The following is a 19,581-nucleotide window of genomic DNA, read 5'->3' on the forward strand; positions in this document are numbered from 1 at the left end:
TATAAGAAAAAGTTATGAATCGGGTTTAAAGCATGTAGAAGAAGAAATAATAACAAAAAGAAATAATAATCCTAAACTCATGGATCAAACCTATTTCAATAAAATGGGTTATTCTTAATAAGGAGTCGAAAATTATGAATAGACTAGCCATTTTTTTACTAAAGCTCGATTCTCCGCAATTTACTTGAACTTAGCTTTCACTTTTATAAAGAAAATTGTATTCACATACAAAAATTTACACATCAATCCTTTTTGTTATCAATTTTGTATAGTCAAAAATCAAATAAAATTACTCCATACTGATTTATTATGACTAATAATACTATCTATGATAAATTGTAAAATTCTAAATTTTAATCTATTTGTAATAGGATAAAGATATAGGAACATGATTAACATACATCTTATTTAGTTTCTTACACACACTTGTTTAATTATGATCAAATTAAAAATTTAACAGTAGGGTGCAAATTGACTAATTATAAGAGTTGAGGGGGGAAATTGGCTAAATTAAAGTTGAGGGGGGAAATTGACTAATCATGAGAGTTCAGGGGGGAAATTGGCCAAAATTAAAGTTGAGGGGGGAAATTGGCTAATGGTCACAAGTTCAGGGGGGAAATTGATAATATACCCAATTAAAATTTACAAATAGAAATCAAGATCAGTGATCACGTTGTAGATCAAATTGTTGCACCACATCTGACTTTGGAATTTCAAACACTTTTAGGCCGTTCGCATGTCTTGTTCCTTGATAAATCAACCGTCCATTTGATCTACTTTCAACATCAAGGTTGCAAACATTTTTGTGTGTCGGTACATTGTCATGTGGTGTTATTGTTTATTCATATTTTTAAATATTTTTTCTTAACCTTGTGATGTTTTTCATTCTGTTTTGCAAATTTACACCTTTAGGTCCGGTTTTATAAGAGTTAGGTTTCATGTTCCCTCTAGTTTCTTTGTATCTTTGTCGTTTTTGTTTCTAGACGGGTAAGGTTTATGCCCTCATTCTTTTTCATGTATTTTTTAATTTGTTTATGTTGTATTACGAGATATTAGGTTTATGTTTTCCTAACTAAATATACATTTTTTTCGATATCAATAAAATTCTCTCATGCCGTCAAGGTTTTCTAAAAAAACAAAACTCATATTTTTAAATATAACATATTTTCATTCATATTATAACCGTATAAATTAGTAACATCATGTGACAGTGTTACAATTAGACGAAGACATTTGTTTTCCAATTTGTGGGGATAGGGCATCATCAAGGCAATAACTAACCAAATGGGTGGCTAAGATTGAGATAGAGTCGTAGCCTAGGCATCTTGCAAATTAATATCAATAAACTCCACACACGAATGATGCATTTTGTATTGATGTAAACTCCTACAAAACAAAAGAGGCCTTACGCCAAAACATTATATATATTCTTCCAATCCCCATAGCTCTGCAAAAGTCCTCTTGTTATGTGTTGTTGTATCGCATTTTCCACTACACATTAAAATACAAACCATGGAAAACAAGGGCACCACCTCAAGGAAGTCCACAGCACCAACTGAATACCAAGACTTGCTGCCAGTCATGGCGGAGAAGCTGGACGTGGAGACGTTTGTGTCCGAGTTATGTGGAGGTTTCCGGCTTCTGGCGGACCCCGAACGCGGGCTGATCACGTCGGAGAGCCTGAAGAAGAATTCAGCGCTTCTCGGGATGGAGGGGATGAGCAAGGAGGATGCTGAAGGAATGGTTAGGGAAGGAGATCTTGATGGAGATGGTGCACTGGGTGAGACTGAGTTTTGTATACTGATGGTGAGGCTTAGTCCTGGGATTATGGAAGATGCTGAGACATGGCTTGAGAAAGCACTTGATCAAGAACCCAACAAGTCTTCTGATCAACTTTGATGTTGTAGAATTCCAGTGCTTTTTATATCTCAATTGCAGAATGACATGTTTTTCCAATATATGTCCTGGATATTTGATCACTTATGTCGATTGGTGTATTGTTGAAATTTAATTTCGATCCGTTAAACGTTTGGAAATTAATGTCTCATCATTTTAGCTAATTTCTGTTATTTATTTATTTTTTATTTTTTTATGAAACTTGGCTGCAGGGCACTGTTAATAATGTTTTATTAAAATTGTTAGGTTGGATTACATAGTGTAATTAAGAGGACAAGATCATGATTAAGGGATTGTTTTCCCATTTGCCATCTCATAATTTATAATCTAATGAGACCAAATGGACCGGTCATTGCAACTTGGGATGCTTGGCCGGATCACAAGGAGCAAACAGTGACAAAATAATTTCTTATACTTGTCTTGAAGTTTATGAATCGATGTATTTGTTCTTATGTAAAATTAATAGATCCGAGTGGTTACGAGCACTTGTTCATGCACATTAAGTTATGTATTCGATTTTCACATACTCTGATATTCATTTGTCTGTTACAATTTATATACAGTTTATTATCGCTTTCGTTTGTCCAGCGTACGAATCTCTTGAGTGCAAAAGGCGCAGGGTTGGCATAGGGGTCCAGAGGGAAAAGCCGAAGTTATGACTTGTGTGGCATTTGCGCGCGATTCTTTTGTGTATGCAGAGACATCACGTGGCAAATATCTATTGAACCGTTGGTACAACACATGACAAGCATTTGCTGGAACTAGAGACGCCATCGGGGCTACGCATTAGCTGCAAAAGAGAATCTCTCCATTTGCACATGGTGGAAGAAGTGCTCAGAATGCAACGAAGCTTCCTACCAGTTACTGAGTCACGTCCATCAGATATCTGATTTGGTACAGACAACCTAGTTCAACTTTCCAAAACTGAACTAGATATTGACCAAATCCAAACATTTCTCCATACGAGGGGATAAATTACAGATGCGAGATGAGTCAAGACAATGTGTTCCAGCAGAAATCTAACCAAATTCTTATTATTTCAACCCTAGAGATCAACTTGAACTTCATAATAACATGAACTTGAACTAAGTACTAAGCATCAGCATATAACTCACTCATAAGCGAGTACATCAACCTCATATATCTATACCCTGGCACAAACTAAAGTAAATACAACACCTGCATTTACGCGAGGGACTTGACGTATATAAGGTGGTAGAGGCGTTGCTTGAAGAACTAAATCATGATGGTAGCATACTAAAGGTTTTAATCCAAAGTTTCAGGTCTGAATCATTGCTAAGAATGCTTCGCCATTCAGAGAGCACAAATTCCGTAATGGAAGGCATGGCACGACAGAATCAAAGATTTCATTAATCCCCTATGAATGGTGGTGGACTTGTGGTAGGCATGGCAAAAGAAATGATCCCACTGGGACAATTCTTGTGAAATGGCAACGTTATGCGACGAAGTGGGTGAGTGACGGATGATCGAGTGAAGAAAACGCAGAATGTTGCTATCTGTGAATGGAGTGTAGAGAAGCAGGCAACCAGGACGGTTTCCTCAATTGAAATCTGGAAGTGATGTTGGCAAGAAGCTCAGTTCATTTTCCTTTAGTAGACAAGTTCCTGCGCCAAAAGCAACACTTCAAAACCTGGTCCAAGAAATTGCAAACTCGCGGCTGCCACTTCCTTTCCTCCAGGAAAAGAAGCACTGTATATCCAAACTCTACTCTTCTGTTTGTCAGAACAAATGATTAGATACAACCATGCCAGGCAGACGGAGGGGTCGGTCCCGAATCAAACAGACACACCTGAACATTCTCGACATTGAATCGATGAATCATAGGAAGAAACAAAAAGGGTAAATGCAGATAAAATAAAAATCAAACACGCCCGTAAAACCACGACAGGAGCAATTCATTACATGAAATCTTGAATGATCCACAGCCAGCAGACACACAATCCCATAGGACAAAATCACTAACTCGATAAAGCAAACCCAACAAAAAGATTGAATCTTTAACATAAATCATCAAATTCTACCCTATAAACAAGTCAAAACAAGTCAATGGTGGCGTACCAGACTTCATATCGACACGCTCGACCCTCCCGTATTTAGAGAACAACCGGTCCAGCTCCGATTGCCGAGTTTGCCGACGAAAACTGGCCTCATTGTTGCCATTTTCGTGCAAATTGCACCGAAACAAACAGTCCAAAAAATCCCCAAATGATACAGGAATAGTCAGAAGATAGAGAGGGTAAGGTTGGGCTTCCATTTTCAAACGAATCCCATCTAACCGAGGACCGTTTAATCGCATATACCGTCCGATTGTCCGACTTTTCGTGCTAAGAGAATTGCGTTGCTGACTAATCACTGGGCTACTCAACTTTTATTTTGGTGGCCTGCTGAGGCTTCATTTGGGCTACTAGCCTACTACCATCAAATAAATAATGTTATTAGGAGTTATTCTCTCGGTCACTTTGTGATGAAGAATTTATGATACCCACCGTTAGATTATATAGTGGTTGGAATTATAACATCAAAACACATTAATTTATTGTCCACTTTTGATATGAAATTTAAGGGGAATAGGAGCATCTCCAAATTAAATGTTAAAAGGTCCTCATCAATACTAACAGTAAAAAAAAAAAAAAAACAACATTAGTGTTTTCTAATCGAAATACCAATTTTTATGTGGCAATGACGTGAGTTGACAACAAAGGTAGTTGGGATTATAACATTAAAAATACATTAATTTATCGTCCCCTTTGATATCAAATATAAGGATGGATAATATTACATTTCCTGGTCACCCTGATGATCAATAGAATATTTAAGATGTTATTAATCTTTTAATAGTGGCTTAGGTGAATTTGATTTTTATATACACAAAAAGTTCGTATACAAGATTTAGGCTATTTGATTTTGATTTGTAATACCATAGTTGTTGTGGTGTGAGTTTAATAAATATGTTCTTTTTTTTTGTTCAAATTGTTATTATTCAATTGATGGATACAAGTTGAGAATACAATATAAATATAATTGTAAGAGTAGTTTGAACTTAAAAAAAAGGTTTCACAATAAAAATGTACCGATGAACTTTGTCTTCGTCGCTTCGATATATATTGCCAAAATTTAGCCACCAAATCAACAAATCATGCAACTCTAGTCCTACTCGCTGTTTGGGATGTAGTTCAAGATATCCCATGCATGAATACATATATATGAAAACTAATTAACTCGTAAGACTAACTCCAACCCATGGCCTAAAATCTATAATTTCCCTTTTATTTCCCCTAATCCATTCCAACCCTAGTTCTAATTTGAAGTTAGAACCTAAAACTTAAAAAAATGCCAGATTCTGGCCAGTATTTAGACCAGAAAATGGTGTGGGCCCCACTAACGAGAGTGAAACTTAGCGCTTGAACGTCAGACGAGGGGTTGCGACACGCGCACGCGAGTGACGCGCAAACAGATAGACCGGCATGGCCCCACCCACATGGGCATGTCGGTCACTTGCATTAGATTCCAACGGCTAGTTTTTCAACCAACTACTGATATCAATTGGTTGTTGGTTGATCCAACGGCCTCCATTTATTTTTTATTTTTTGTTTTATATTTATATATTTATTGAATCCAACGGCTGAGATCGAATATAATCAAATCTAAGGGTAAAAAAAAAAAAAGGTCTAACGGCCCAAATTTAAATCCAATGGCTAAAATAATTAAAAAAAATTATTTAACTCAAAATTCACCTTAAAACTTTATAAATACCTATGTATTTGTTCAAACATCCACACGAAACTCGATCATGTGTTTTGTATATGCTCCATATGTATTCTGTGTGTCTTGTGTGTATCATGTATTTTGTGTTTATATATCTCTATCATGATTTTCATATTAGTGTTTCATGAGTTTTATGTATCGATTTAGTAATTTTTCAATATTTATCTGAATTTAAATATTTTTAGGTTAAAATGTTCATAAAATTAATTTAGGATAATCTACATAATTTTCTTTTAAATGTTAATTTAAAAAAAAAGCCTAAATTCATTCTTTAATAATATGAGGCTAAAATGTTATGCCAAAAGGGTTGAAACAAAAAAATTGTTTATAAGTTAAAACCTAAATTTTCCGGGCTAAAGATGTTTGGTTTCAAGCCAAGGGTTGACGATGGTCTAAGTTGTATTTGTGACATATTTACTTCAAGACTCTTGGTTCTAGTCTCATCTTGTGGTGGCCGTATTGGAGTTTAAAATCTTTTGCGTTCGGTGCGAATCATCTCCAGATCAAGAAATTAATGATCACGAGAGAATATATACCCATCTGACAACTCTTGTACTTAGTTGTTCTTTTTAACAAGAAACAATTGAGCACAATTTCCTTAATTATTTTAAACCTTCAAATCAACTCAGCTCTAAAAAAATAATTGAAATGGTTACCAGAATGACTGATAGATAGGTACTGAAACTTCGAAGGATACTTTGGCGATTCCAACAATTAACAAAACCTCACCATAAAAGACAGATGTGCTAACCCTAAGCACCCCAAAAGAGAAACAAAACAATATTAATTGTGATTGTGGAAGCGGCCACACCAATGCATGCATGCACCTACCAACAAAGGACTAACAAAACAAGTTCATGTATATTAGCTTGCTTGGGCAACACACTTCCTTATGTTTACTACTCAGTAAACTCAAGGCAAAATGTCTTAATCTTGCTTAAAACCAAATTAAAATAAAATAAAAATAATTATGATGATAAATTGACTAGCAGAGGTAGTGGATGAAGCAGGTGAAAGGAAGAAGTTTCCAGGAAGAACTTTTGTTTGAATCAACGGGTTTACTTTCCTTTGCTTTCCACAACACAAACATTAAACAATTGGAAACGATATGATTAAATATAAAAGGCAGTTGCAGAACAAGCAAAGCAAATGCGATCATTGATTTGTACATCGCATGGTCTTCTTTAACTCTTTACCAGCCTAGCACCCCTGTCCCCATAACACACCAGACACCTTCGAAATTCTCTTCTTTTTTTACAACTTGTCCCTTTTTTTCTTTTTAATTTGTGGGCACCAATGAAACTTGAACAACATTTGAATATCATATGTTTCTACCACCTCTAACTATAAAACCGTACATGTTTTGTACGTATTAGAAGTTAGTGTTTTTGGTCAAAATGGTCACTGAGATTAGCATAATTTTTCACATTGGTTATTGATACTGAAAATCGATAGACAGATCCAGTTGGAGAAACGGTATTGCATATGACTAGCCTAACAAAGATGATGACAGATTCAATTGGAGATAGTTTTTTTAACATTCTACCTTCAACTTAACTTTATGAACTATCTTGACAATAAATAGTTTCAGTTGTTAAGAGTTTCAATTGCCTCGTAAACGATTGGATCACAAAAATTGCAAACACGAAATAAAACATAATCCCATAAAAAGGGACACCGTTCATCAAGATTAGTTAAGAGATTAACTAAAAACAAAACTATCCTGCTCTGAATTAACAGTTGAACTTTGTTTGTTTCTTGTTTTCTTTTTTTTTTTTTTTTTTTTTCTTCCTTTAGAAAACACAAAAGCAAAAACAAATGTAAGGACATATTCTTCTACGGCTGTACGCGTACGGCAAACAAAGTTAGCCACAAGTCACAAGTCACCAATAAAATATGAGGGCAAAAAAGTCAAACTAAGTGGGTCCCAGGCGTAAATAGTCCCAACCCACAAGGGTATAATCGTAAAAAACTGTTCATATTCGGGAGCACTACCTCTCCTGTTCCGAAATTTCAGAAAACTTAACAGTTAAACTGACCAAAGGCCAACTTGAGCGAAAGCAAAAGATTCCAAAATTCTTTCCAAAAAGGCAGAGAGAGACCAGACCAGTCCACTTATCCCAAAATTCAAAAGACCATTAATCTCCCTTGGTTTGTTTGACAAGTTTAATTTAGTTTTCTGTTGTGCACTTGGGGCCTTGCATTGCTTTGTGCCCAAGTCAGAAGCCAGAAGGCAGAAGGCAGAAGGCAGAAGCAGCCGACAGCTTTTGGTGTTTCCATGTCTTCTACATGTTCTTCTTTAAAGGGTCAGTTCTTTTTTACTTCAATTATGCTCCATTCAGTTCAAATTTTACTTCTTTTTGTTGGTTTTTTTTTTCATTCTATACAAGCAAAATTGAACTCGGGACCTCGGGCGCAGGGTGAATGCTCTTAACTAACGTAGCTATAGCTTTTAACTCTGTTGCAGTTTTTCTAAATTCGAGTACGCTCCAGAGTTCAAATAATTCATCTTTTTGTTGTTTTGTGTTGTGGGTTTTGGAGATAATTGGCAGATGTTTTGTGGTTTATAAGTTTGTAACTGCTTTTTTCTTGTGTTTTTTGGTTATCTTTTTGTTTTTATCTCTCTCTCTCTCTCTCTCTCTCTCTAAGCTTCTCTCTCTCTAAACTGCTACTTTGAGTCATTTCTACCCTTCATTTGAAGAATTAGTAAAATAGAAAGACATAATTGGGCTTGTAGCAGAGAAAAAGAGTGTCCAAGTTCTCAATTTCTACTCAAAGTTCAATTTTCTTGGTAACTTTTTCTTCTCATTTTTCAAAATCTGATTCATGACATCATATATGTTTGAATTTTGAATTGATGGCCTGTTGAAATTTACCGTTTTTCTTTTTCTGGTAAAAATTTCTTACATGTTTTAGAATTGCTCTGCAGGTGTCTGACATGGGTTTAGGAGACTTTTAACCAAGATTTTTCGTCTGGAGGTGAAATTCGAGCTCCGAAATTGAAGCATCAATGGAAGAAAAGCCGTTCCCGGCATGGTCATGGTCAATTGAGCAGTGCTTGAAGGAGTTACATGTGAAGCTAGATAAGGGTCTGAGCACTTACGAGGTTGAGAAGCGGCGCGAAAGGCATGGCTGGAATGAGCTTGCCAAAGAGAAGGGGAAGCCGTTATGGCGGCTTGTACTCGAGCAGTTCGACGACACATTAGTGAAAATACTTCTGGTTGCAGCCTTCATATCTTTTGTTTTGGCTTTCATGGGTGGAGGTGAGTCAGGGGACTCCGGGTTTGAAGCCTATGTGGAACCGTTTGTGATAGTTTTGATTCTAGTCCTCAATGCCATTGTTGGAGTTTGGCAAGAGAGTAATGCTGAAAAAGCGCTCGAAGCGCTTAAGCAGATGCAGAGTGAGTCCGCTAAGGTTTTGAGAGACGGGTATTTGGTGCCGGATTTACCTGCAAGGGAACTTGTTCCGGGTGACATTGTTGAGTTGCGCGTTGGAGACAAAGTCCCTGCTGATATGAGAGTGGTGGTTTTAAAGACTTCGACTTTGAGAGTTGAGCAGAGTTCATTGACTGGAGAGGCCATGCCGGTGTTGAAAAATACTGATCCGATATCCATGGATGACTGTGACTTGCAGGCTAAAGAGAATATGGTTTTTTCGGGCACAACAGTCGTCAATGGAAGCTGTCTTTGTGTTGTGATTAGCACTGGCATGAACACTGAGATTGGGAAAATCCAGAAGCAAATACATGAGGCTTCTTTGGAAGAAGATGACACCCCTTTGAAGAAGAAGCTGGATGAATTTGGAAGCCGGTTCACGACTGCAATTGGGTTTGTTTGCCTCATTGTTTGGGTTATGAACTACAAAAACTTCCTATCTTGGGATCTCGTCGATGGATGGCCAACGAATGTTAGGTTTTCGTTCGAGAGATGCACGTACTATTTCAAGATAGCTGTTGCACTTGCTGTGGCTGCAATCCCAGAAGGTCTTCCTGCTGTTATCACAACTTGCTTAGCTCTTGGGACAAGGAAAATGGCACAAAAGAATGCGATTGTGAGGAAGCTTCCGAGCGTAGAAACCTTAGGATGCACAACTGTGATTTGTTCGGACAAAACGGGGACTTTGACAACAAACCAGATGTCTGTGACAGAGTTCTTCACTTTGGGTGGAAAAACCACTGCTTCTCGAACAATTCGTGTTGAAGGCACAACTTATGATCCCAAGGATGGCGGAATTGTTGATTGGAGTTGCTTTAACATGGATGTTAACATGCAGGCCATGGCAGAAATATGTGCTGTTTGCAATGATGCTGGCATTTATTTTGATGGCCAGCTCTTCAGGTCTACAGGTTTGCCTACTGAGGCAGCTCTCAAGGTTTTGGTCGAAAAGATGGGAGTTCCAGACGCCAAAGCGAGGAGCAAAATTCGTGACATGCAGCTCGCTGCAAGCTACTTAATCGACAGCACGGCAGCGAAATTAGGTTAGCAAAAAGCCGTATATTCTTATGTTCTTCCTATGATCTTAGCTGCTGTCAATGGATTAGGTTTTTAACTATCAATTTTTCTACAGGGTGTTGCGAGTGGTGGACAAAAAGATCAAAAAGGGTTGCCACGCTAGAATTTGATCGTGTCCGAAAGTCTATGAGTGTTATTGTCCGGGAGCCAACTGGGCGTAATCGACTTCTTGTCAAGGTACATGTCATTGCTGTCTGCAACTTGGTTTGAATTTGCTGTTGCAGTATGTTTTCATGCTTGATGTATCTGGTGCGATTGGCAGGGTGCCGTTGAGAGCTTACTGGAGCGCACTTTCCATGTGCAACTTGCTGATGGATCCCTCGTTCCAATCGACGAAACCTGTAAACAGCTATTGCTTTCGAGACTCCAAGAGATGAGCTCGAAGGGATTGCGGTGCTTGGGATTTGCATACAAGGAGGAGTTGGGAGAGTTCTCAGATTATTCTTCCGCAAGTCATCCTGCTCACAAGAAGTTGTTTGATCCGGCCTGCTACTCCTCCATCGAAAGTGACTTAATTTTTGTAGGCATTGTTGGGTTAAGAGTACGTATACCGCACAAACCTTTCGCTGATTGATTTCTAAAGTTGAAATTTTCGAAGATTTCCATTTGTAACTGTGTTTGTACAGGACCCTCCTCGCGATGAAGTTGGCAAAGCGATCGAAGATTGTAGAGAAGCTGGAATTAAAGTTATGGTGATAACTGGAGATAATAAGTCCACGGCTGAGGCAATCTGTCAAGAAATCAGATTGTTCTCTAAAGACGAGGATCTGAAAGGGAGAAGCTTTACAGGAAAAGATTTCATGGTTCTTCCGAAATCACAACAAATGGAAGTTTTATCGAAACCAGGAGGGAAGGTTTTCTCTCGTGCCGAGCCTAGGCATAAGCAAGAAATAGTAAGGATGCTGAAAGAGATGGGGGAGATTGTTGCAATGACCGGAGATGGAGTGAACGATGCACCAGCACTCAAACTCGCTGACATTGGAATCGCCATGGGAATTACGGGGACTGAGGTAACAGAGACACTCTCTCTTAACCAACTGCCGCTTATACCTCTTGCTAACTTAAAGGCCTAAGCTTTCATGTTTTATGACTCAGGTGGCGAAAGAAGCTTCGGATATGGTTTTGGCAGATGATAATTTCAGTACTATTGTTTCCGCTGTTGCAGAAGGCCGGGCCATTTACACTAATATGAAAGCTTTCATCAGGTACATCTCCTTGTTCAAAATCCTTCCTCCCACGTTTACCGTTTTCTTCCTTTGAGTAAGCACTTTATCAATATGTCAATTTGCAGGTACATGATATCTTCAAACGTCGGAGAAGTTATATCCATATTCTTGACCGCTGCGTTGGGAATACCAGAATGTATGATACCTGTGCAGCTTCTGTGGGTAAATCTGGTTACCGATGGACCGCCAGCAACAGCTCTCGGTTTTAACCCAGCTGACATTCATATTATGAAGAAACCACCTCGGAAAAGCAATGATCCTCTTATGAGTTCTTGGGTTCTCTTCCGTTACTTGGTAAGTATGAACGGAATGGTAATCTGTCTTACTTCAAATTCGAACTTCAACATGCCACTCATATGCTTAAGTGCTAACCTGTTCAAAAAATGCAGGTAATTGGTTCCTACGTAGGCATCGCAACCGTTGGCATCTTTGTCTTGTGGTATACTCAGGCTTCCTTCATGGGCATCACTCTTGTGAGTGACGGACACACACTCGTTGAAGTGTCTCAACTTCGCAACTGGGGCGACTGCCCCTCATGGTCAAACTTCACAGCGGCTCCATTCACGGTTAGTGGGGGTCGGACAATCACTTTTTCCGACCCCTGTGACTATTTCTCTGTTGGGAAAGTGAAGGCAATGACTCTGTCCCTCTCTGTACTGGTGGCCATAGAGATGTTCAATTCCCTCAATGCTCTCTCTGAAGACATCAGCTTGGTGAAAATGCCACCTTGGAGGAACCCTTGGCTTCTGGTTGCCATGTCGGTCTCATTTGGGCTTCACTGCCTCATTCTCTACATCCCGTTTCTGGCAGACGTCTTCGGTGTTGTTCCGTTGAGCCTGAATGAGTGGCTTCTCGTAATTTTGATCTCCGCGCCAGTGATACTTATCGACGAGGTTCTTAAATTAGCAGGAAGGAGGAGGAGATGGAGAGCAAAGAAGGAGAAGACAGCATGATAGAACGAGTCAATTCACTGTTGATTAGAATTCTCTGATGATTATATTTGTGTACCTAAAGTTTGTTTTATGTCAAACTAAAGGCATTAATCACCATTTATTCATTAATCAAATTAGAAATTAGAGATCAAATTCGAAAAAAACGAAAACAGAAATGAAACAAGAATTTAAATGGATTCAAAGGGCACAATTTACTCGAAAATTTTACTGCGAATTTTTTTAACATTTTCTATGTATACACAAGAAAGAATCCACATCCTATGGTAGAAAAAAGAATTCAATTTTTTGTCCAAAAAAATGACCTCAGCTTCCCTTACCAGGCTACCGGTGGTGCCTTGCAATGATCTCTCTTCTCCTTACGCCAACATACAAATCAAGCTTCAAATACATAAGCGGAAACCAACTTCCGGCAGCACCTTACGTATGACAGAAACGAACTTCCTACTGCTCCAACAGCTTAGTTTCTATGCAAGAGCAGCTGAATTTTAATTGTCATTTCGCATCTTGAGACCGCAACCCCACGTCAAGACAAATTAAATTGCATCCCTCTGATCACACGTCACTGAAAGTTAGATAATGACATACTGACCAGAGAGCCATGCTCTGCACTCTAATATGAAGGGACCCCCATGTCTAGCTATGCATGGCCAGCCCCGTGTTTTTAGTAGTCATTGTGAAGTTGAAGCGTAAGGGTGAGTTTATGCTTGATCTTCAAATCAATGACACGTAGCTGAAACCACGAAGCTCCTTCAGAAATAAGAAGACTGATCGTGAAGCACGTTCAGGTGAGCAAGTATTCTGGCTGCCATAGATTTCACACTACCACTTCCACGCTGAGTTAAGTCGACTAAAGGCATCTGAGCTGAGCCTCCAAACTTCTGTTTAAACTCCAGCAACCGGAACATTCTTTCTAGAGCATATAAGGCCTTCTCTTGCAAACTAGGGTTTGGGTGAACAAGAAATTTTATTATAGGTGGGATGGCATTTGCATCTGTAAGCACCTTACTACCCATCTGCAGTCTCTCACCTTCGATTAAAGTTAATAGTGCATCTAAAGAAGCCTCACAAGCTCCGGGATCAGGTTCCCCAAGAATCCTAACCAGTGGCCCCACTGCACCAGCCTCCACAAGGCAAAATGATGAAACAATGCCACAGATTCCTCCATGAACAGGGCATCCCGTTTCTGGTGGGGCCGAGAAGCAGCAGAATCCTTTGCGGTTAGGTAAAGACCGGCTCAAACGTGGTGAACTCTTTGAAAATCGAGAAAGAGATATGGCTGCACGTTCCTTTGTCAATGAAGTTCCAGACTCCAGCAAATGTACGAACAACGGTATAATACCAGCTTCAGCTGCACTCTTTTGCCATTCCAAGTTTGTTGGAGCAGTGAACCGACAAATGGCTCCAACAGCATTCTCTGTCAACTGATTTCTATGGGGACCATTCTCCTTGCTATTCTTGAGAAAACTGAGTATGACAGGTAGTGCCCCAGCATCCATAAGCCACTGTGTGATCTCGGTGTTTTCGGGAAGGTTAGAGATAATGCCCATTGAATAAGCGACCTCCTCTTCATCATCAGAAGTTTTGATGATCTTGATTATAGTCTCAATGCACTTCTGATTCACATGCTCCAGGATGGTGGTGACTTCACTGCTGCCTTCTACTAAGCAAGAGAACAGCTTTACAGCACTTGCTCGTAGGTTTAGGTCATCATGCTCGCACAACTGAACCAATACCTGTACAGCTGAGGACTGTAAAAGTAACCACATCAGTGAAAAGCTTATATAACGCTTGTCAAGCAGAAGCTGTGTAAATCAAGTTAGCATCTGGTAAAGATTATTATGTCTGGTTATGAGATAAATTGTGGAAACGAAACTTGGAATTAAAACTCTGAAATTCAAGAAAGGATACATCTGACTAAACATTTCCTAACTTCACATTTCAATAACCAGAAAAACATGGTATAGCCATAAAGGAGGCGATGACTAAAAATATATCGATAAATTCTAAAAACAAAACCTTCTCTTAACAAAGCTTCAATTAACTTCTGTTTCTTTATATCTATATTATTGTATGGGAATTTGGATGTGCATCATTAGTCCAAATTGCGCATACGCTACCCCAGTTGTTAACGTTTTCAGGAGGGTGATGGAGGAAAGTCAAATGATGATGACTACTAATTGCAAAACATGATAAATCCCATTGCAGTTTCTTAGAAGAAAAGAAAAGGGCCTGTCAGTTGAAGCTTAGACTTCATAATTTCAGTTGATATCCCTTTGAACCTTCGCCTACCTCCCAAGTTCTTATGAGACTAGCCACATTTCTATTTGAACTTCTAAATCCCGTTAATATTCTACCGGTAGATCTGTGTATGCAGGAAACCAATTTTATTAAAACCTCTTGTAAAATAAGATGCACACCTTTATCAACTTGGTCTTGATACTTGTAGTGGAGGGGGATTGACATAAGGCGTGGAAGGTCCGAATGATGCTTTGCTGTACATTGGGCCCCATCACGCTAATCAAAGAGAAAAGCTTGATAATATCTTCATCTGATTCCAAAAATGAAATGGGTGTCTGGTTGGATTCTTGAGACGCCATTGAAATGGAGAGTTGCATAATTGTGGCTGCTATGTATTCACGCAAACTTGACAATGACGAACTAAGATTGAAAAGAAGGTCAAGTAATGGGCGTTCAGCACCTTCTCGAATCATCTGTAGACCATTTTTAGGCAAGCTTGAGAGGTTTCTAAGAGCTCTAACAGCCACCATTTTAATTGGAATGTCACCATGTGCGACCATGTAAAGAAGCGGACCCATTACTCCTCCTTGAACCAAAGATTCTTTATTGTGGTCGGTCAATTCCATCTCCGCCAAATTTGATGCCATAATCATTTTTACATCTTCCGGTCCTGAATGAAGAAACGACAAACTTTATAGCAAAAATAACGTTATTTACTCATACGATGAACCCTTAAGACACATAAATGTAGCAAACACATAAATTGAAAATCATTGCATACCTATACAATAGTTTAAGCTTTCATAAACTATATCTTATCGTAATCATATCCAAGTATGCACAAATATAAACTAATGGAATTCAATTCGATACGCTGAAAATTTAAATCGCTGAAGAATAAATTGTACCGATAAAATTTAGGGAGTTTTAACGAAACACTCCCGGTACTGTTCACTTTTAACGAAAAACCACATTTTTACCTTTTCCTGGTACAATTCATTACACCTTTATTTGTCCTTTTTCATTAAAACTAAAGTTTTTTTGGACTTTTCGTTAGTTTTCCTTAAAATTTAAGATTGATAAACTTTTGACTACAAACAATATAAAAAATCAGAAGGAACCGTTACATATATTACTAAAGGTTGCAAAAAATAAAAAATTGAAAATTGAACCCCACACTTGTAGGTTTATTTTACAAAAGGTTGCAACTTTAGCTTAAAAATTATCTATTTTGGTATTTTACTGTTTTACAATCTGTATGAGCATACAACCAGAAAACAAAACAAAAGATCCTGTATGAGGCATTTATGAGAAATCAAGACGAAAGAATATAAGAGAACCTGTAGTGAGACGCTGCAGCAAATGTTTAAAATAGTTTGCCTTCGCCATCTGTACAACATTCTCATTAGAGAATGACAGATTCTCCAGTAGCTCTCGTGCATCTCTGGCAGCCCAATTATCGTCACTGTTGGACATGGTAACTAATAAGAGTATGCAACCTTGAACCTTCCCAATACATTCTCTTATCAAATTATTTTTTGATAACTCCAAAAGTAATGCAACTGCTAACTTCCTTTCCTCAACACGGCGCCCAAGTGAACGAACAATAGATTCAATACCATTATCAACTTTGGCGATTCTTTCCTGCAATATTAATTATAAGGTTTTAGCCATACAGGAAGGATTTAAGAAAATATAACACAAGAAAATCAAATGAATAAGAAAATGAAGTGCATTATTGTTCATCCAAAGAATATCACAGCAGAGAAGTTGAATGAGAATCATCACTATCCTTCACCAAAAAGCAAAGGATATCACAACAGTAAACAAAGTATTACCTTCGCATCATCACTATCCTTCACCAAAATGCAAAGGATGACAAGAGCATTGTTCCTTATCTCGGGATTTTTAACACCAAGAAGTTGAATGAGAATCGGTATGTAGTTCTCTAGTATGACCCATTCCTTATGCAATTCTCTTTGTTTACAGAGATCTAGTAAATCACCCAGGCAATGAAGCACTTCTTCTTCTTCTTCAGATTGGAGTTTTGATTTCAAGGAACCAATCGTAATAATCGAATTTCTGTCCTTCCATTCTTCTATGGATTGCCGAAGAGTTTTATTGGGCCGCAAAATTGACGTGTCCAAAGAAGTCATGGTCAGGGGGCACAATTTGTTCCCATCAGCAAACCACTTTTCTATAGCACTTCTCTCAAATGTCTGTCCAGAAGAAGTTTCCACAGGGTCCACCATAACGTCCCTGGTGATTGGACAATAAAATGACTGAAGCGGTTCCAATAGTTGAAACCCCAAAGATTTCCGCTTCATCATATATTTCATTTCTTTCTCCTTAGAAGATGAAGTTGCATCAGCTCTTTCTAATAAAGCAATTATTTGCTCCATTTGTATAGCTTCAGCCTGGTCTTTCCTCAGCCGAGCATTTTCTATCTCACTCCTGAAGTCTTCTAATTCCTTCTTTAACACTGACCTCTCAGTTGAGATTCCGATTGCCTCTGCTATAAGAACCAGCAAATTATTTGCATAAGAACGATCAACGTTTCTCTCCTGGATTCCAGACTCGATCTTGTTCAAAATCTCTTCTTCTGCTATTGCTGCCCTGAACTCAGCTCGCTGCATATTATCACAAAGCTTTTCAATTTCTTCAACTATGCCAGATGAAAGATCTAGAGAAGTCAGGGGAAGAAGACCTAAAGCCCGACTGATCTCTTTCATAGTATCTTCTAGGCGCTTAACTATTGTTCGGCAATGGATTAAGAGATACACTTTGTTTCTCTTCCCGCACTCAAGGGTCAGTTGCTTTGCGGCTCTGATTTCTCGGTTAAGAATCACCATAACATTGTTTAAGCTCTCAGAATGAAGAATAGATTTCTTGTTCAACTCCCTTAAGATGGGGACTATCCTTTCCACATAAGTTGAAACCTCTTTAAATGTATCCTTCTTAACAAGGACATCCCCAGCAGCAGCTGCAATTTCGAAAATGGCCTCTACTGTTTGAGAAATTATTTCTGAAGCCGGAGCAGACGCAACACTGGAAACTAAGTCTGCTGCCAACATTTTGATTCTCACCAACACTAGGAAGTGAGATCCTCATTTACCATTTGACTGCTCAACTGATAAAAACAGCAGTTGCCCTGTTGCAGGACAACAACCTCAAGCTTCTGATCTCTATATGCCTGCTTTCAGCTTCAATCTGAAATATCACAGTATTTTCTGTTTTGGTCATGCTAGTAAATTGATTATATTTGGAATGTATTTACCCTATATACATGGACCAACTTCTCATTCAGAGCACCGGGCAGAAATGAAAATCACACAATTATAAACTGGTTATAAATTCTCCATTTGGTTGCTGAGAATTAAGTCTTTTATTCTTTAATTCGAATGTCATGAATCTACTCACTAGTCTTCCATTACCCATTTTCCAGAAATCAAAACAACATGCAGTAAGTAAACCCTTCATTTTCCTCCGCAACGGAAAGGAAGGTGGTTTTGGTTTGTTTATCACAAATTAAATGACCGAAAGCTCATCCATAAATTTGTAATCCCATAACTGTGTCAAAAGTTCCCTTCTTTCATTAACAAAAAATGAAACTTTTGTAAGTTCACTAAAACTAATTATTCTTTCCTGCTTTCTCCTCTACGCAGAGAAAAAAATATACTTCCATTTTCCGGTCAGAGAGCTTTTTTTTTTTAACAAACAATATTATCTACAGCATGGGGTGGGGAGCGGACTAAGTCTCATAATGGGTTAGCAATAATGTGATTCAAATCACCTTTGACGAGAATTAAACCTACAACCTATTACTTACAGGTGAAGGGGAATACACTGACAATAATAGGGCCTTCCTCTTCAACCCGCTGCACTCCGGCTTCAAACCCTCCCCCTTCGCCTTCCCTTAGTGTATTTTAGAGTAATAATATTGCTTGTAATAAAAAAACCTGCTTCATGAAAACCCAAAGCAACCAATATCATGCACTTGAAAGTTGAAACAAAGAAGATTCTAGTCCTAAAACAAGGATCTGAAATCATCAATTTTGCTTCATTTTCCAAAGATCTGAAATCATCAATAATGCTTCATTTTCCAGCTCCTTTCCACAATTTTGGGCTCAAATTGCAATTCATTAGGACCCCATTAAACATCAAACAGGTAAATAACCCAGAATCCAAAAACCCAGTTCATGGCCAACACAAAAGTCTTCGCTAAATGAATAAGAGAAAGTTCAGGAGACATACCTAACAAAGAGTTCATGCCCAGCCCACCAAAACTCACAGCACCATCACTCTTCTCATCTCACCACAATTTTCTAGGAAAATGCACCCAATTTTCCCGGGAAAATTAGCAATCAGTCCACCACAGAACCCTTTCAGAAATAGAAAAAATAAATTTCAAAAGTAGGACTAAAAGGAATTTCCTTTCTACTTTTTCTCTTCTTTTTTTCTCCTGGGTAATCAATTTGGAAAGTTGTAACCTGAAAAATTTTGTCTTTGAGTTTGTAGGGAGAATGAAGACTCCTCTCCCAAGTCCCAAGTCTTGACCCTTTCTTTGAAGGGCCTGACAACAAAAAGACCTCTTCTTTGAAGACTTAATTTCTGCAAAAGGTCAATTTTTACAGGAGTGAAACAGAAAATGGGAGGAAGAGAACCTTCTTTCCTTTCCGGGTCTTTGCTTTAATCCTTGTGGAGCTTTCAACTCAGCAAGGCAGCTGCAGCTCCGTTGACTCAAAAGCATCAAAACTCTGGATGCAAAGAAACAACAAATATTATATATTATCGAATTTAAAGTTAAACAAGGGTTAACATGGGTGTGATTTTATTGATGTGATGTGATATTCACACATTCCATTTCACTTTTTACATATCTTTTTAATTTTTGATCGTTGAATCGGATGAATTGAAGAAGATTAACAGACATCAATTATGAAGGGGTATGTAAGAAGTAAAATGAGGTG

General features: G+C 38.3%; 3 protein-coding genes and 1 long non-coding RNA gene across 7 annotated transcripts; 2 read left to right on the forward strand and 2 right to left on the reverse strand.

Annotated features, from left to right (window-relative positions):
- The first annotated feature begins 1,376 nt into the window (after nt 1-1,376).
- Nucleotides 1,377-2,060, forward strand: LOC137735636 (calcium-binding protein KIC). Its single transcript, XM_068475082.2, has one exon. The coding sequence runs from the start codon at nt 1,513-1,515 to the stop codon at nt 1,897-1,899; it is 387 nt and encodes a 128-aa protein (XP_068331183.2). The 5' UTR covers nt 1,377-1,512; the 3' UTR covers nt 1,900-2,060.
- An 842-nt stretch (nt 2,061-2,902) lies between these two features.
- Nucleotides 2,903-4,299, reverse strand: LOC148695874 (uncharacterized). The gene is made up of 2 exons (XR_015964017.1): nt 3,976-4,299; nt 2,903-3,706 (listed from the first exon to the last, which is right to left on the reverse strand). It is a non-coding gene; the product is annotated as an uncharacterized LOC148695874 (long non-coding RNA).
- Nucleotides 4,300-7,696: 3,397 nt separating this feature from the next.
- On the forward strand, nt 7,697-12,598 carry ECA2 (ER-type Ca2+-ATPase 2). Of its 2 annotated transcripts, none has more exons than XM_068472691.2 (8): nt 7,697-7,988; nt 8,612-10,160; nt 10,250-10,371; nt 10,457-10,735; nt 10,821-11,204; nt 11,290-11,399; nt 11,486-11,714; nt 11,810-12,598. In XM_068472691.2, exons 2-8 carry the CDS (start codon nt 8,693-8,695, stop codon nt 12,371-12,373), a joined length of 3,156 nt encoding a protein of 1,051 aa, XP_068328792.2. In that variant the 5' UTR covers nt 7,697-7,988; nt 8,612-8,692; the 3' UTR covers nt 12,374-12,598. The 2 variants fall into 2 exon arrangements, with proteins under 2 accessions (XP_068328792.2, XP_068328793.2); XM_068472692.2 differs by lacking the exon at nt 7,697-7,988 and adding an exon at nt 8,070-8,473.
- On the reverse strand, nt 12,529-19,538 carry LOC137733554 (U-box domain-containing protein 44). Of its 3 annotated transcripts, none has more exons than XM_088696502.1 (7): nt 19,276-19,538; nt 18,866-18,993; nt 18,441-18,570; nt 16,450-17,821; nt 15,952-16,255; nt 14,791-15,281; nt 12,529-14,121 (listed from the first exon to the last, which is right to left on the reverse strand). In XM_088696502.1, exons 4-7 carry the CDS (start codon nt 17,683-17,685, stop codon nt 13,123-13,125), a joined length of 3,030 nt encoding a protein of 1,009 aa, XP_088552628.1. In that variant the 5' UTR covers nt 17,686-17,821; nt 18,441-18,570; nt 18,866-18,993; nt 19,276-19,538; the 3' UTR covers nt 12,529-13,122. The 3 variants fall into 3 exon arrangements, with proteins under 3 accessions (XP_088552628.1, XP_088552627.1, XP_088552625.1); XM_088696501.1 differs by having other exon boundaries at nt 19,102-19,369; XM_088696499.1 differs by lacking the exon at nt 18,441-18,570 and having other exon boundaries at nt 18,866-19,374.
- Nucleotides 19,539-19,581: the final 43 nt, after the last annotated feature.

This window comes from Pyrus communis, chromosome 7 (genome assembly GCF_041283825.1).
Source record: "Pyrus communis isolate YQ-2024b chromosome 7, ASM4128382v1, whole genome shotgun sequence".
Taxonomy (NCBI): domain Eukaryota; kingdom Viridiplantae; phylum Streptophyta; class Magnoliopsida; order Rosales; family Rosaceae; genus Pyrus; species Pyrus communis.